Consider the following 14140-nt stretch of genomic DNA (forward strand, 5'->3'; position numbering starts at 1 on the left):
CCCCGCCCCTCCCCTGCTGGTCGTGACTTCAGGCTGAGTCAGCAGGAGGAAATTCAGGTTGCATCAAAGACATGCTGCCACTCTGCAGGGGCTTATGGTTTGAAACGGGACCAAGATAAGTACATAAAAGTCCCATATAATAGGGGGAAGAACCACAAAAAAAAAATAGACATGTGCATGGTGCTGAGGACTTCAGTCGTGTGATAGAGAGAGAAAGCAGAGCACTTCTGTGAGTGATATGTGGACTGAGTGTGGTTTTGAGCTGGTTGTTGAAGGAGGGGCGTATTTTCAACTGACAAGGAATAAGCCATTTTACTTGGAGAAAGTAGCCTCAGAAATGGCAGAAAGCTTATTTGGGGAACGAGGGGTGGTCCCATCTGGCTAAAGTACGGCATATGCTGGAATTTAGGTCCAGGATGCAATGGAAGGGTCTTGAGTCCTAGACTAAGAAATCCTGCCCACTTGAGTCCCTTGAGAGTAATTTCCTACTTTTATCTGATCAAGAAACACTGTGGGTGTGTTCAAAGACAGTGGTAAGCAGTCTTTTGGGCTTAGCCAAGGAGTTGATCCAAAGAGTTTAGAAATCTTACCTACCATTTTCATTCCAGAAATTAGGTCACTATCCTGAGAGTTTCAGGATACCAGGATGCACCCAGTCTCCCAAGAACACCTTCGAGCATTTGAGAAAAAGGGCCCTTGCCGTCTCCCTGTGGTTTGGCAGTTACTGACTGGGTCATCCTGGGGGTTGGGAGAGCCGCGTGGGAAGCAGAGCCAGGACTGTGCTTGGTTCTCCAGTTAGAGGCTCAGGACCAATGCTAGGTTTCTTACTACTTTTGTAAATCACTATTCTCAAGAACTATTTCTAGACAAAAACATAAAATAAAAATTAAAAACCTCTTTTTTTTTTTCAGTGAAGAAAAAGAAGCCTAAACTATTAAATAAATTTGATAAGACTATTAAAACTGAACTCGATGCTGCAGAGAAACTCCGTAAACGGGTAGGTGGTTGTTTTGCTTTTCGCAGGAACTTGCGATGGTTTCTTTGTTAAATAAACTCAGCCATTACTCTTGATTTGTTTTTTAAAAAACTGTAAGAGAAACAACCTTTGAACAGAGTGGATTTTTCCCCAGGCACATCAGCATTCCATGTGAAGTGAATCAAATGAAAAGAAAAACAGCAGCTGTAATGGCCAAATAGAAATAGAACTTTACCGTCAGGCCAGCCGACTTGGGTGGCAGCCCCTCCCATCACAGTCTCCTTGTGTGGCGTTGGGCAGATCACTTAGTCATTCTGAGCCTCCGTTTCCTTATTTTAAAAAATGAGACTAATACGTGCTCTTCCTACTTCCTACTTGGTCTTTTGCAATGAGACAAGAGATTAAAAAAGAAGCATCAGTACTGTCAAGTACCATACAAGTAGGGGTTTTCATTTTAAAGCAACTCGATGCAAGAAGAAAACACAGGTTAGTCCAATACTCTTAGGATAGTTACTGTTAAGGTGAAATGATATTAGATTTAAGATTCTTCTCACTTGGGGTTAACCTCACGCACCTCCAGTTTCCAGGGTGACTGTTTGATGTTTTGCTTTGTCATCAGTTAATTTGAAATATTATTTGCATTTGTTTCTGGATATTACAGTTTTTGAAAAGTCAATTAACACTAGATTGAAGTTATCTGTTCTCTTAACTCCATCACACTCATGTAATTATTGGGCCAAATATTTATTATATGTATTTAATGACATCTTCAGTTAATCATCTACAGGCATACCTCATTTTATTGTGCTTCACTTTATTGTGCTTCATGGGTATTGCGTTTTTTACAAATTGAGGGTTTGTGGCAGCCCTGTATCAAACAAGTCTATTGGTGCCATTTTTCCAACAGCATTTGCTCGCTTCGGGTCTCTCTGTCACATTTTGGTAATTCTCGAAATAATTTCAAACCCTCCACCAGCAAAAAGATTTTGACTCGCTGAAGGCTCAGATGATGATTAACATTTTTTTAGCAATAAAGTATTTTTAAATAAGGTATGTGCATTGTTTTTCTTAACGTAATGCTATTGCACACTTAATAGACTACAATATAATGTAAACATAACTTTTATATGCACTGGAAACCAAAACATTCATGTGACTCACTCTGTTGTGATATTCGCTTTATCGTGGTGGCCTGGACCCAAACCTGCAAGATCTCTGAGGTCTGCCTGTAGTTGTTTCTCATGAAAATTTCTTTCTCTACTCTGTACTTGAATTTATACTTGCATTTTAAACTAATACTCGTTAGTTTTCCTGTAATGTGGTTTTTAATCAGTAGACATTAGCTGAAAAAAAAAAAAAGGAATAAGGGGACTGTTATAGGTAAGCAACAACAATAAAAACACCTGAGTTAGGCACTGAAGTGGGAGGAGAATGTGCTTCCTCCCACATTTATTGAAAAAGTCCCAACAAGCATGGTGCCGTCTGTAACTAGCATTAGGCAAGGTTCCCAAACCAAAGCCTGGCTCACCCTGGTCAGCAGCTGATACAAATACAGTAACTCCAAAGAATATTGCAACAAAGTCTTTGTTCACTAAATTAACATCGAATGATTTCTGTGTCTATCTTGTTTAACTTTATAAAATGAAGCCATCTACTATTTGTTGAAAATTTGCATTTCTTAATAGAAACGAAGCAGGAATCTTCTTTTTCTATCACCTTGTTTGTCATTCTCCACTTTCTCTGTGCTACATGCCCTTGATGAAAATGGATGCCTATTTCACAGGTGACTTTAGGGATAAAGCACAAATGAACAGCTTTAGAGAAGGATTTTTATGTAATTATAATGAATAGTAGAGAAGGGCTCAGTTATCAAGGGGCAGACAAGTTAGTGAAACATAAAAATGCTGGAACAATCCATGGAGTATTCTCCAGTTCTCGCTTATTTGGAGAAATTATGATGCTTTCTTCAAGGAGCACCGTGGATCTATAACAGGGTAAATAAAGGAGGAAGAAGAGCCCACAGAGGCAATTCTTCCTTCTGAAACAGCAGGGAGCCATGTTATTGCCTGAGTCATCAGCATAATTAAGTTTTTTAGGGTTGTTTTTATAGCTGGTAGTTTCAAATAATGCAACCGACTACACTGGGATTGCTACGGCCATAAGGCAGTAATGACCAGAGGAGGCCTGGTCTCAGGCCACACCCATGTTTCAGAAACTATGTGACATGAAAGTACGAGGTCACTTTAGTTTTCCTGCAAAAATGCATGGATCATATTTTAAACATCAATTTTTAAAAATAATATTTATTGCTCAAAACTCCTCCTTATGCCCCAGAAAAAGGATTTGAAATGATACACTGAAATATTTGTTCATTTGTTGGAATCAGTTTTTATTATTGTATTGTAAGTGGAGAAAAAGAGAGAAAGAAGGGAAAACTTAATAAAGTCAGAGTAAGTGCGACACACGAAAGTTCACACAACAGGCTCTAAACAGGGCTGGGAAAGAAGTAAACTGCGGGCAGAGCAAGAAAGGGGTGTAGATCACACTGTCAGATGGATAGTAGTCCTCAGAAGAGCTGTTCTGCACCAAATCCAGAGAGGAACCTTATGCCATAGATCTTCATAAAGGGCCCAGTGATGGATGGCACAGTCTCCTCCCTAATGTCACACCGCGGGTTCTACGTGACCTCTATGGGGTGTGTCTTAATGTCCTTCAGCGCAGCCCGCTGGCCTCATGCCAAAACAGGGGCGGGGGGGGGGGGCGGGGGGGGAGTGAGGCAAGTACATGTCTCTCCAGTGAACTGTCTTGGTCCTAGGATAAAATGTAAGCTATGTTGAAGAACAGATGATTTTCAGGCAATTCTTCGTGAGCAGTCTATCAGGAGCTACATTCTCCAGCAAGAACCTAGGGAAGGGAAATTTTCTTCAGACTAAAAGCAAACACATTAACTTTGCCAGACAGCTGAGGTGAGGGCAGGGCTGATGGTCCCTTAGGAAAGGCACAGAGCATCTGTGTTAAGGGATCCAAAGGATGCCTAAGACAGAGCCAACGTATTCCATTATTTTTATAACCTTGATGGCCAACTAAGGGAGTGTTAAGCTGGAAAAAATACTTTCGCAGATTTGTTATGAATATTGTTAATCCTCTGGTTTAAATCTGGAAATGGTGCATTTAGCATGATTTTCACAAAAATAGCCTCAATATTTGCAATTTAAGTTGTGTAAGTCATGTGATAGGCTAAAAATAGTCCCTCCAAAGATACCTGTGTCCTAATCCCTGGAACCTGTACATGTTACTGTGTTTGGAGGAAGGGTCTTTGCAGATATGATTAAGTTAAGGGTCTTGAGATGGGGGATTATCCTGGGTTATCCAGTTGGACCCAAAATTCAATCACGTTTCCATATAAGAGAGAGGCAGAGGGAAATCTGATACAGACAAAACAGGAGAAGGCACACACAGGAGAAGGCAATGTGAAGACAAAGTGGAGATTGGGGTGATGTCAAGAAATGCTGTAGGATGGCAAGGAGCAGATTCTCCCCTAGAGCCTCTGGAGAAAGAACGGCCCTGCCCGCATCTGGATTTCAGCCCCAGTGAAACTGATTTTGGACTTCTGTTCTCCAGAACTGTGAGCGAATGAATTTCTGTCGTCTTAAGCCACAAACTTTGTGGTCATTTGTTACAGCAGCCTCAGGAAACACATACAAGTTAGAAGAAAGTCACACGGAGAAGGATATTTAACATGAATTCTTCATCCCTTACAATCACTCATGGAAGAAATAAGATGGTGGTTTTAGAAACTGTTATCCAAAATATACAAAAAACTTGTAAAATTCAATGATAAGAAAAACAACCCAATTTAAAAATGGGCCAAAGACCTTAAAAGACAACTCACCCAAGAAGATATTCAGGTGGCAGATAAGCATATGAAAAGATACTCCACCTCATATGTTATGAAATTCAATTTAAAACAAATTGGATATTACTACACACCTATTAGAAAGCCCAAAACCTGGAACACTGACACCACCAAATGCTGATGAGGATGTGGAGCAACAGGAACTCTCAGTCATTGCTGGTGGCGATGCACGATACTACAGCCACTTCGGAAGACAGTTTGGTGGTTTCTTACAAAACTAAGCATACTTGTAGCATACAATCTAGAAATCTTGCTCCTTGGTATTTATCCAAAGGAGTTGAAAACTTAGGTTCTCACAAAAACCTGCACATGGATGTTCATAGCAGCTTTCATAATTGCCAAAACCTGAAAGCAACCGAGATGTCCTTCAGTAAGCGAATGGATGGATAAACTGGGGTACATCTAGACAATGAAATCTGATTCAGCAGTAAACAGAAATGATCTCTCAAGCCATGAAAAGATAGGGAGGAAGCTTAAATTCATATTACTGAGTGAAAGAAGCCAATCTGAATAGGCTACATACTGTATGATTCCAACTGTATGACTTTCTGGAAAATGCAAAACTATGGAGACAGTGGATACGTGTCATTATACATTCGTCCAAACCCATAGAATGTACAACACCAAGAGTGAACCCTAACGTAAAGTATGGACTTTGGGTGATTTCAGTGTGTCATTGTAGGTTCATCAGTCACAACAAATATACCACTGTGCTGAGGGATGTTGATTATGGGGGGAGGCTGTGCACGTGTAGGGGTAGGAGGTATGTGAGAAATCTCTATACTTTCCTCTCAATTTTGCTGCAAACCTAAAACTGCTCTAAAAAAAATAAAGCCTTTAAAAAAGTTAATATCATGAGAGACACAGCATATTTTAAATAGCGATACAATGATTTCTGACCATAAATATAACTTAGAGAATATGTTCCTGACTCGACTTATCTCAGCCTTCAAGTCCTCATTCTCTTCACATTAACCTGTCCATCAGATAAGAGACTTACCTGGGGCACGCTTTATTGTCTCATGTGGGCTCACACATCCTCCCCACACTACGAAAGTAATAATCATAATAGCTACCATTTTTCATTGCTTTCCATGCGCTCTGCAGCGGCTATAAGCATTTTATATGTGTTATCAGATTTGACCTTCACAGTAGCCCGACAGGGTGATCAAGTACCCTCATTGTACCCATGTCACAGATGAGGCATATAAGGCAAAGTCGTAAGCAACTTGCCAGGAGTCACACGCCTCCTAAGTGGTGGAGCCCAGCGTCTAGCCAGTCACTCTGGCTCTGGAACCTGCGCTCATGACCACTCCTCTGCGCATATACTGTCTCCCAGACCCTCAGCGCCACTGATGGGCATGTGACAGGGAATGAGAAATCTCCTTCTTCCATGATTTTAAGGAACTTTAATATGGATATTGCCTGGCTCTATTTAGTCAAGTTGTGGAGAAGCAGGTATCAGTAACCATCAGGTAGTGCTGTATGGTTTGCTGAGCCCAGCCACGTTTGAGGGGTAAACTCTGTTGCTGTGAAAGCTCACTCAGTGAGGGTGACAGCATACAAACCACAGTGAGCTTGCATTTATGCGTGGAATGAATGGATGTATGGATTGATAGGCAGCTGAAGTGGTGGTAAAGTTCAACTCAGAAAATCCATCTCCATCGCATGGTTCCAATATTCTGAGGTGCTGCCTTCCACTAGACACCAGGAGATGTGTGTTTCTCCTTGTGGATGGACTGAGAGGGGGAGAGGGTGCCTCACCCCCGTGCCAAGACCCTCAGCAAGCTTACCTGTTACACACCCCCCATTTCCGCTTGCACAGTGGTGGTCAGAGACCTACCACAGGCGCTTGGACCAGCTTCTTAAGGGCCCGCGTGGGCTTTGGGGGGAGGGGGGGTCACATGACAAGGAAGCAGTGGGGTGCCTCCGCAACCAGGTGAGCCACATCAACCCTGATGTTCAACGGGTGACAGTGTCGGCGGCCAGGTGGCCCTGTCATCCTGCGTGCTTATTCCGTGCCGACCGTGCCCTTCTCATTGCAGACCCCAGGCATTCTAGCTGCTAGCAGTATGCTTCCCCCAACTGAAATCCTAAACTTTTTTAAGAATGCATGTGGGAACTGTACATATAGAGAGAAAATGCAATTTCTTTTTCTTTCTTTTTTAAATTTTTATTGGAGTAGAGTTGATTTACAATGTTGTGTTAGTTTCTGCTGTACAGCAAAGTGAATCAGCTATACATATACATGTATCCACTCTTTTCTTTTTAGATTCTTTTCCCATAGAGGCTATTACGGAGTATTGAGTATAGTTCCCTGTGCTATGCAGCAGGTTCTTATTAGTTATCTACCTTATATATAGTAGTGTGTGCAGTTTCTTTAACAGTGACTCATAGTACATCATTTACCAGGTATCTGCCTTTTAAAAAATAAAGTGTATTTATGTCCATTTCTAGTTTTTTGTTTGTCATAATGCAGTTAATTATTTTAAATCTTAGGATAAAGTTGTCTTAAACTCAGAAAGGAGTCCAGGAAATTTTGACAAAATTACTTGGTGAATATTAAATAACTATATTGAATAACATTATGCATTTGAATTTATTGTATGTATATAATTGCCTCTTCCTAACAGGGAAAAATTGAGGAAGCAATGCATGTGTTTGAAGAACTAGTTCAGAAGTACCCTCAGAGTCCAGGAGCACGATATGGGAAAGCAAAGGTATGCTGAAACCTTGCTACTTAGGACACTGTTTTGATGTCCTTATGCTCTGTATAATTGGATTTTCAAACCCAGTATTTGCATTTTATTTTTCCTTTCTAACTTGTATACAGAATCAATTTCTCATGCATATACATAAATTCAAGCAAGAAATACAGTTTTAAATAAGACAATTAATTATTGCTATTTTGTACTGGTGAATTTAGTAACATTTTTTTGCTCCCCCTCCATCTGGCTTCTCTCTGGTTTTGAAAAGAAAATAAAGAATAACACTTTTGTCACTGATTTCCCATCACCCTTGCGTTTGTTCCATTTAGACCCACCACCTGGTTTTTACTTCAGTCTCCTTAGAGGTTTAAGAACCTCATTTTATCACTAGAGGTTGCAAAGTGTGCTTAGAAAAGACTTTTAAAATATAAAGTGGAATGGGCTTTGTTCTCTATGTAGTTTCTGTCAGCTGACTCATTTCTTGCCCCTTACCTTCTCCCCAGATCCTTCCCCACCTTCTCCTTTCTTTTTTTTAAAATTTATTTATTTACTTTTGGCTGCATTGGGTCTTCATTGGGTTGCGCGGGCTTCTCATTGCAGTGGCTTCTCTTGTTGTGGAGCACGGGCTCTAGGCTCGAGGGCTTTAGTAGTTGTGGCTCTCAGGCCCTAGAGCTCAGGCTCAGTAGTTGTGGCCCACAGGCTTAGTTGCTCCCCGGCATGTGGGATCTTCCCAGACCAGGGCTCCAACCCATGTCCCCCGCATTGGCAGGCGGATTCTTAACCACTACCTTCTCCTTTCTTATTGGACTTTCTCCATCTTCCAGCTCCTCAATTCATGAAGCTTTTCCACGTCCTTCTGTAGCTGGGAAACCCTCTGTGGGCCACATTCTGTTTTAGGTCCTGGGATTTATCATGAAGAACACTCTCGAGGTCTGTGTCCTTGTGGAGCTTATATTCCAGTGGAAGATATTTTAAAAGTTTCTTACTCAGGTTTTTTGGAGTGAAAGGCCGCTCTGTGGCAGGCCCTATTCTAGGCAGTGCAGCACAGCCATCAACAAAGCACATGGTGTTTTCATTGTAATGGAGAAGACGGTGCATGAGACATAGAAGAAAGTCTCTTGCTTGCTACTGGATACTTTGTCAGGAGACAAAAATAAAGAAGAGCACAGCCATAGGATGTGTGAGGGGGTTGAAATTTTGGATAAGGTGGAAGCAGAACCAGGGCTTTGAGCAAAACCCTGAAAGTCTTTATAAATAAATATACATTTAAAGAATATTAGAAGGGTTAAAAACAAATGTATTAGAACACCTTACATGATAATACATGCCCTAGAGAAAAGAAGGTCATGGAATAAAGAACATGTTATTATGAATTTTTGTTTGTAGGTGGTGTGATTGAGAGTGACACAGCAACACTTACAATAATGAGGTGATCAGCAAAGGCCTCCCTAGGGAGGTGACAAGTGGCTGAAACATGTCAAGGTCGAGGAAGGAGCTGTCCAGGCAGAGGGAAGAGCGGGGGCAAAGGCCATGATGCAGGGAGTCAGCCTTGGCTTGATTGGAAGGACAGGAGCAGGGGCGTGCTGAAGGAGGTGACACAGGCAGGCGGGACCAGGGCCTCTCAGGTTGTATCCTCTGTGCGCTGGGGGCCCTTGGAGGGTTTGTGCGTGGGTGTGCCCATCTGGTTGCTTTTTTTAATAACGATCGCTTTGGTTGCTTGGTGGAGAATGGATTCTGGTGGCACAAGTAGAAGCCAGAAGAATAGGAGACCATTGCAGGTGTCCTTGAGATGCGTTGGCTCAGACTGTGGTCATGGCCGTGGAGACGGAGCAGTGGACAAGGGCAGAGCTGAGAGGTCTTGATGATGGATTAGATGTAAGGGTCAGAGAGCAGACTCGAGGGTGACTTCGGGTTTTCCGCGCCATGCAGCTTGCTGGGTTCCAGACCAAGGATGGAAACCAGGCCCCCTGCAGCGGAAGTGCGGAGTCCTGACCGCTGGACCGCCAGGGAATTCCCGACTTCAGGGTTTTTGGTTAAGCCATCTAAGGAAAGGATAGTGCCAGGTACTGACCAGGAAGACTGGTGGAAGAACAGGTTTGGGGAGGTACAAAATCAAGCATTCGCATTTGGTCCTGTGAAGTCTGTGATGCCTATTAGAGACGCAAGTACGCGTGTCAGATAGACCGTCGGAGATATGTAGTCTGGAACTCTGGGTAAAAGCCAGGGCTGATGTACAAATGTCAGGCAGTAAAGCTCCTCCAGCCCCGCCTCGGGGGATGAGACTGTCAGCCCTGCTGGGAAACGGCAGATGCAGAGCTGCAGAAATTTTCCAGACCCAGGAGAAGCTGACAAACACCCCTTTGGAGGCGGCGATGCTGTCACTTGTGGGTGACACTCACATGGAAACTAACACATCTGGAGATAAAACGAGTGTGCTTTGCTCTGAACTAAAGGTGGCAGCCACTCGAAATCCAGATGCTCAAATTCTTCCTATCTCCCCCTTAAAAACTTAATTAAATTTGTATTAATTCAGTTTTAATAAATTAAATTTGTGAAAATTTAATGCAAAGAAGTTCCTTTTATCCATGGTGCAATACATACTAGGTTTAGCAGACAGCAACTGTATTATTTCTATAAATTCATTTGGTCAGTAATCCTCCAAAATTGCTAAATTGTATTGCTATTAAGCAAGAGAGAATATGTTTATTACCAAAAGATCATGCCTATTCAAATAAGTGATGTGCTTTGCCACTAGTCCTGGCAGTCATTTGATTAAGGAAAAGCATATTAACTCGAAAGAATAATGATTGGGCCAAATGCTCATCATGGCAAAAATGTTTCATGCTTTAGAATTTTTCTTTATGTGTGATGTTAATTGCGGGTACCAAAGTCTAAATAAATGCAATACTTTTTGCACGTGGCACTTGCTGTATTTATACCCTTATTTACAGTTAGAATTTGAGATTTATGCCTCAGCAATATTTTTTACCTCTAAACTATTATGCTACAAGGTGTTATCAATATTAACATTAATGCAAAATTTAAGCATGGTAAATTAAATTTTAATAGAATAATTTAAAAGAAAGCTTAAATTTATAGGAGTTTTAAAAATAAAAGTTCAACAGAAGACGGATTTTGTAAGGAGGAGTAGGTGATGACTTTTCTGTTCTTTGTTAGCAGATTAAACAATTACTTTGGAATATCCCAACAAATTTTTCAAATTCAGCAACATTAAGTTAAATAGAAATTACAGTATCTATCATTTCTAAAGTAGCACTGGGGCTTCCCTGGTGGCACAGTGGTTGAGAATCCGCCTGCCAGTGCAGGGCACATGGGTTCGAGCCCTGGTCCGGGAAGATCCCACATGCCACAGAGCAGCTAGGCCCGTGCGCCACAACTACTGAGCCTGCACTCTAGAGCCCGTGAGCCACAACTACTGAAGCCCGCGTGCCACAAATACTGAAGCCCGCATACCCTAGAGCCCGTGCTCCGCAACAAGAGAAGCCACCGCAATGAGAAGCCCGCGCACCGCAACGAAGAGTAGCCCCCGCTCGCCGCAACTAGAGAAAGCCTGCGTGCAGCAACGAAGACCCAACACAGCCAATAAATAAATAAATAATAAAATACATGAAAAAAAAAGTAGCACTGATAGTGTCTTATTCTTTGGATTACTGTGAAAATCAATTTTGACCAAGTTCCTTGAACATCAGACACAAAATTATGAGCTCAATTCACTTTATTATCTTACACAAACCATTAATGCCTCTCAGGCAGAAAATGCCACATCTCAGGCATCCTCAGGCATCTTCCTGCCACAAATAGGAAGGTTGGATGGGGAATTCGTTTGAATCAACAAAAGGCTTTCTGATGTTAATGTCCTGTAGCAAATGCTCAGTTTCAGGGCAAATCCTTTATCTACAGATGCTAAAGTAATCAATATCAATCAATTTTGATATTCAAAGCAAAGCCTATCAGTTTTATTTAAGAGACTTTGAAGAATTATGTACAATTTTAACACTGATATTAAAATTCCATTTCCGGAAGTTCTAAAATGTTTATACTTCATTAAAATGAAGGACCTTGAGGATGGAGGAGGGAAAGGAACAAGGCAAGTAGTTGTATCATCTGTCTCTCATTTCATATAGAGTTTAGTTAAGATATTTATTCCCCTCTATATAGAGAATGATGTCTCAGTTGACATTTGCCCTTGAACTAACCTTGAAGAGACCCTCCAGTTCCGGGACCTGTTTGGTAGCTTGAAGAGGCTACCAAATGAAGAAGGTGAACAAGATGGTCTCAAAAGGGCTCTCAGCTCTAGGACTCTGGCATTCTGTGACGTCATCTATGAACGACCATGTTTGGGGGAGTTAACTCACCATAGCCAAACTCACAAGAAACTGATGCTTAGACAGAAAAGCCAGCATATGGATATACGGAAGGCCATGCAGGCAGGATGACCAATACAGGATATTGACATTGGACTTTCTCTCCTGGTAGATAAGTCTATTCTGGAGACCATTTGCAGATATGAACAGATTGTTGTATATTCTGAAGCTTTTTTTTTTCTGTCAAGCACAGGTGAATTGCCCTTTTCTAATCTAGAGATTTTCATCCTATCAATTTTCCTTTATTATAAATCCGTCCACTGTCCGTCACCACTGATTCAATTCCAGCCCTTATCATCTTGGGAAACTTACCCTTATCGGTACATATTAACAAGTTCTTTCTTTGATGTGGTATTCTCTGAAAAGCTTCCCACAGGTATCTTACTTTATCAATTTGTGCTGATTCTTGTTAGTTTTTCATTTTAGGGTGGAGGAGGGTTGGATCATTTCCTTACTGTGTCCTCAAGTTGTGGAGTTAGACTATTTTGGTTCTGCAGGCATCTACATACTGCCTACAGCACACACTTTGTTTTAACAAGGTAAACATGTTAAATAGGATATTCTGAGAAAAAATTATACATGCTACTTTTAGCATCTATATCTTTTTTTTTTCTCAAATGGTAAGCTTCAAATTGTAGTCTACTAAATCTGATGAGATTTTGATGACCATTTTCCAGTTCGCCCCTCTCTTCCTACCTCTAGTATTTCAGTCCCTGTTCTCGTGGATGTTAGCATGGATGAACTGCTCTGGTCCCTCTCCCATCCCCTCTCACCTGCTGAAGGACATCATTCTAATTTTTGGGTCCCCTGCATCATCAGATTTTCCCCCTCTACTGGGTCTTTTGCATCAGCTTAGAAACATGCTGTAATATTTCCCATTGTTAAAAAACACTCCCTTGTCTCCACATTACCCTCCAATTACTGGCCCATTTTTCTGCTCCCCTTTACAACGAAACTCCTGGAAGGAGGTGTGTTCACCTCCTTCCCTCCTGTTTTCTCTTGAGCCGCTCAGCTACGGGTCCCCAGCAGCCCCACGGAAATGCTCTTGCTGGGACCCTCAGATGCATCACATTGTCCCCAGTCCAGAGTGATCTAGTTTCAGTTCTCATCTTGTTCAACCTGACAGCCACTTCTGATACAATTGACCACTCCCTCTTGATACCTTTTGTCGCTTGGCCTCCAGAATACCACTTTTTAAATTGTTATTTTTTTCTCTCTTCCTTCCGTCCTTTTCGCCGGTCCTATCCTGGTCCTTTCTGACCTCTGATGACCTTGAAATCTTGCAGCTCTTTAGAGTTCTGTTCTTGGACCTCTTTTCTCCGTCTACACTCACAGCTGCATCTAGCTTCTTAGCTCTAAATACCCTCTCTGTCCTCGAGGCTTCCCCAGTGTTTCTCTCACTCTGACCTCTCTCCTGAACCCCAGACACATATAGGCACCTTTCTATCCATATCTCCACTTCGATACCTGATAGACATTGGGGCTTAATTGGTCCAAAACTGAACTCCTGATCCCATATCCCTACAAACCTGCTTCTTTCTGCTCTAGCTTCCCATTCTCAGGAATGACAGTTCCAACTGGTCACTGCTCAAGCCAAAAATGTTGAATTCATCCTTGACTTCTCTCTCCCTTTCTCTTATACTCTACATTCAGACCATCTGTAAGTCTGTTGGCTCTGACTTTCAAGATGTACCTGTAATCTGACCACCTCTTACCACCTCATTACTGCTACCCTGGTCAAAGTTGCCATCACCCCTTGTCTTGATTCCTGCCAGAATGTCCTCACTGGGATCTCCACTATTCCCTTTACCCACCTCTGTATATTCTTCACATCACTGCCAGTGTCCTTTCGACTCATACAGGAGATCACGTCAAAACCCCTCAGTGTCTTTCCTTCTCATGTAGAGCTAGTGTATTAGGATTGGCAGTGGCTTACCAGGCTTTTCATTACCTGGTGCCCCACCCCCCCATCAGTCTCCTCCTAGCTCCCCTTCAATGTACCAGCCTTTCCTCTATTCCTCACTTCTGCCTCAGGCCCCTTGCTCTTGCTGTTCTCTCTGCCTGGAATGTTCTTCTCCCAGGTATTTTCATGCCTCACTACTTTCAGGTCGTCTCTGATCATCCCAATTAAACTAGAATCCTCCCTGCCACCCCA

General features: G+C 42.0%; 1 protein-coding gene across 6 annotated transcripts in view; it reads left to right on the forward strand.

Moving 5' to 3' along the window:
• Positions 1-14140, forward strand: part of ASPH (aspartate beta-hydroxylase) — a 223564-nt gene that overhangs the window by 152009 nt on the left and 57415 nt on the right. For all 6 annotated transcript variants that reach the window (XM_059902195.1, XM_059902196.1, XM_059902198.1 and 3 more), the window contains 2 exons: positions 912-997; positions 7526-7612. In XM_059902195.1, coding sequence (XP_059758178.1) covers positions 912-997; positions 7526-7612 — 173 coding nt within the window. The remainder of the gene's footprint in view (positions 1-911; positions 998-7525; positions 7613-14140) is intronic.

This window comes from Balaenoptera ricei, chromosome 17 (assembly GCF_028023285.1).
Source record: "Balaenoptera ricei isolate mBalRic1 chromosome 17, mBalRic1.hap2, whole genome shotgun sequence".
Lineage (NCBI taxonomy): Eukaryota > Metazoa > Chordata > Mammalia > Artiodactyla > Balaenopteridae > Balaenoptera > Balaenoptera ricei.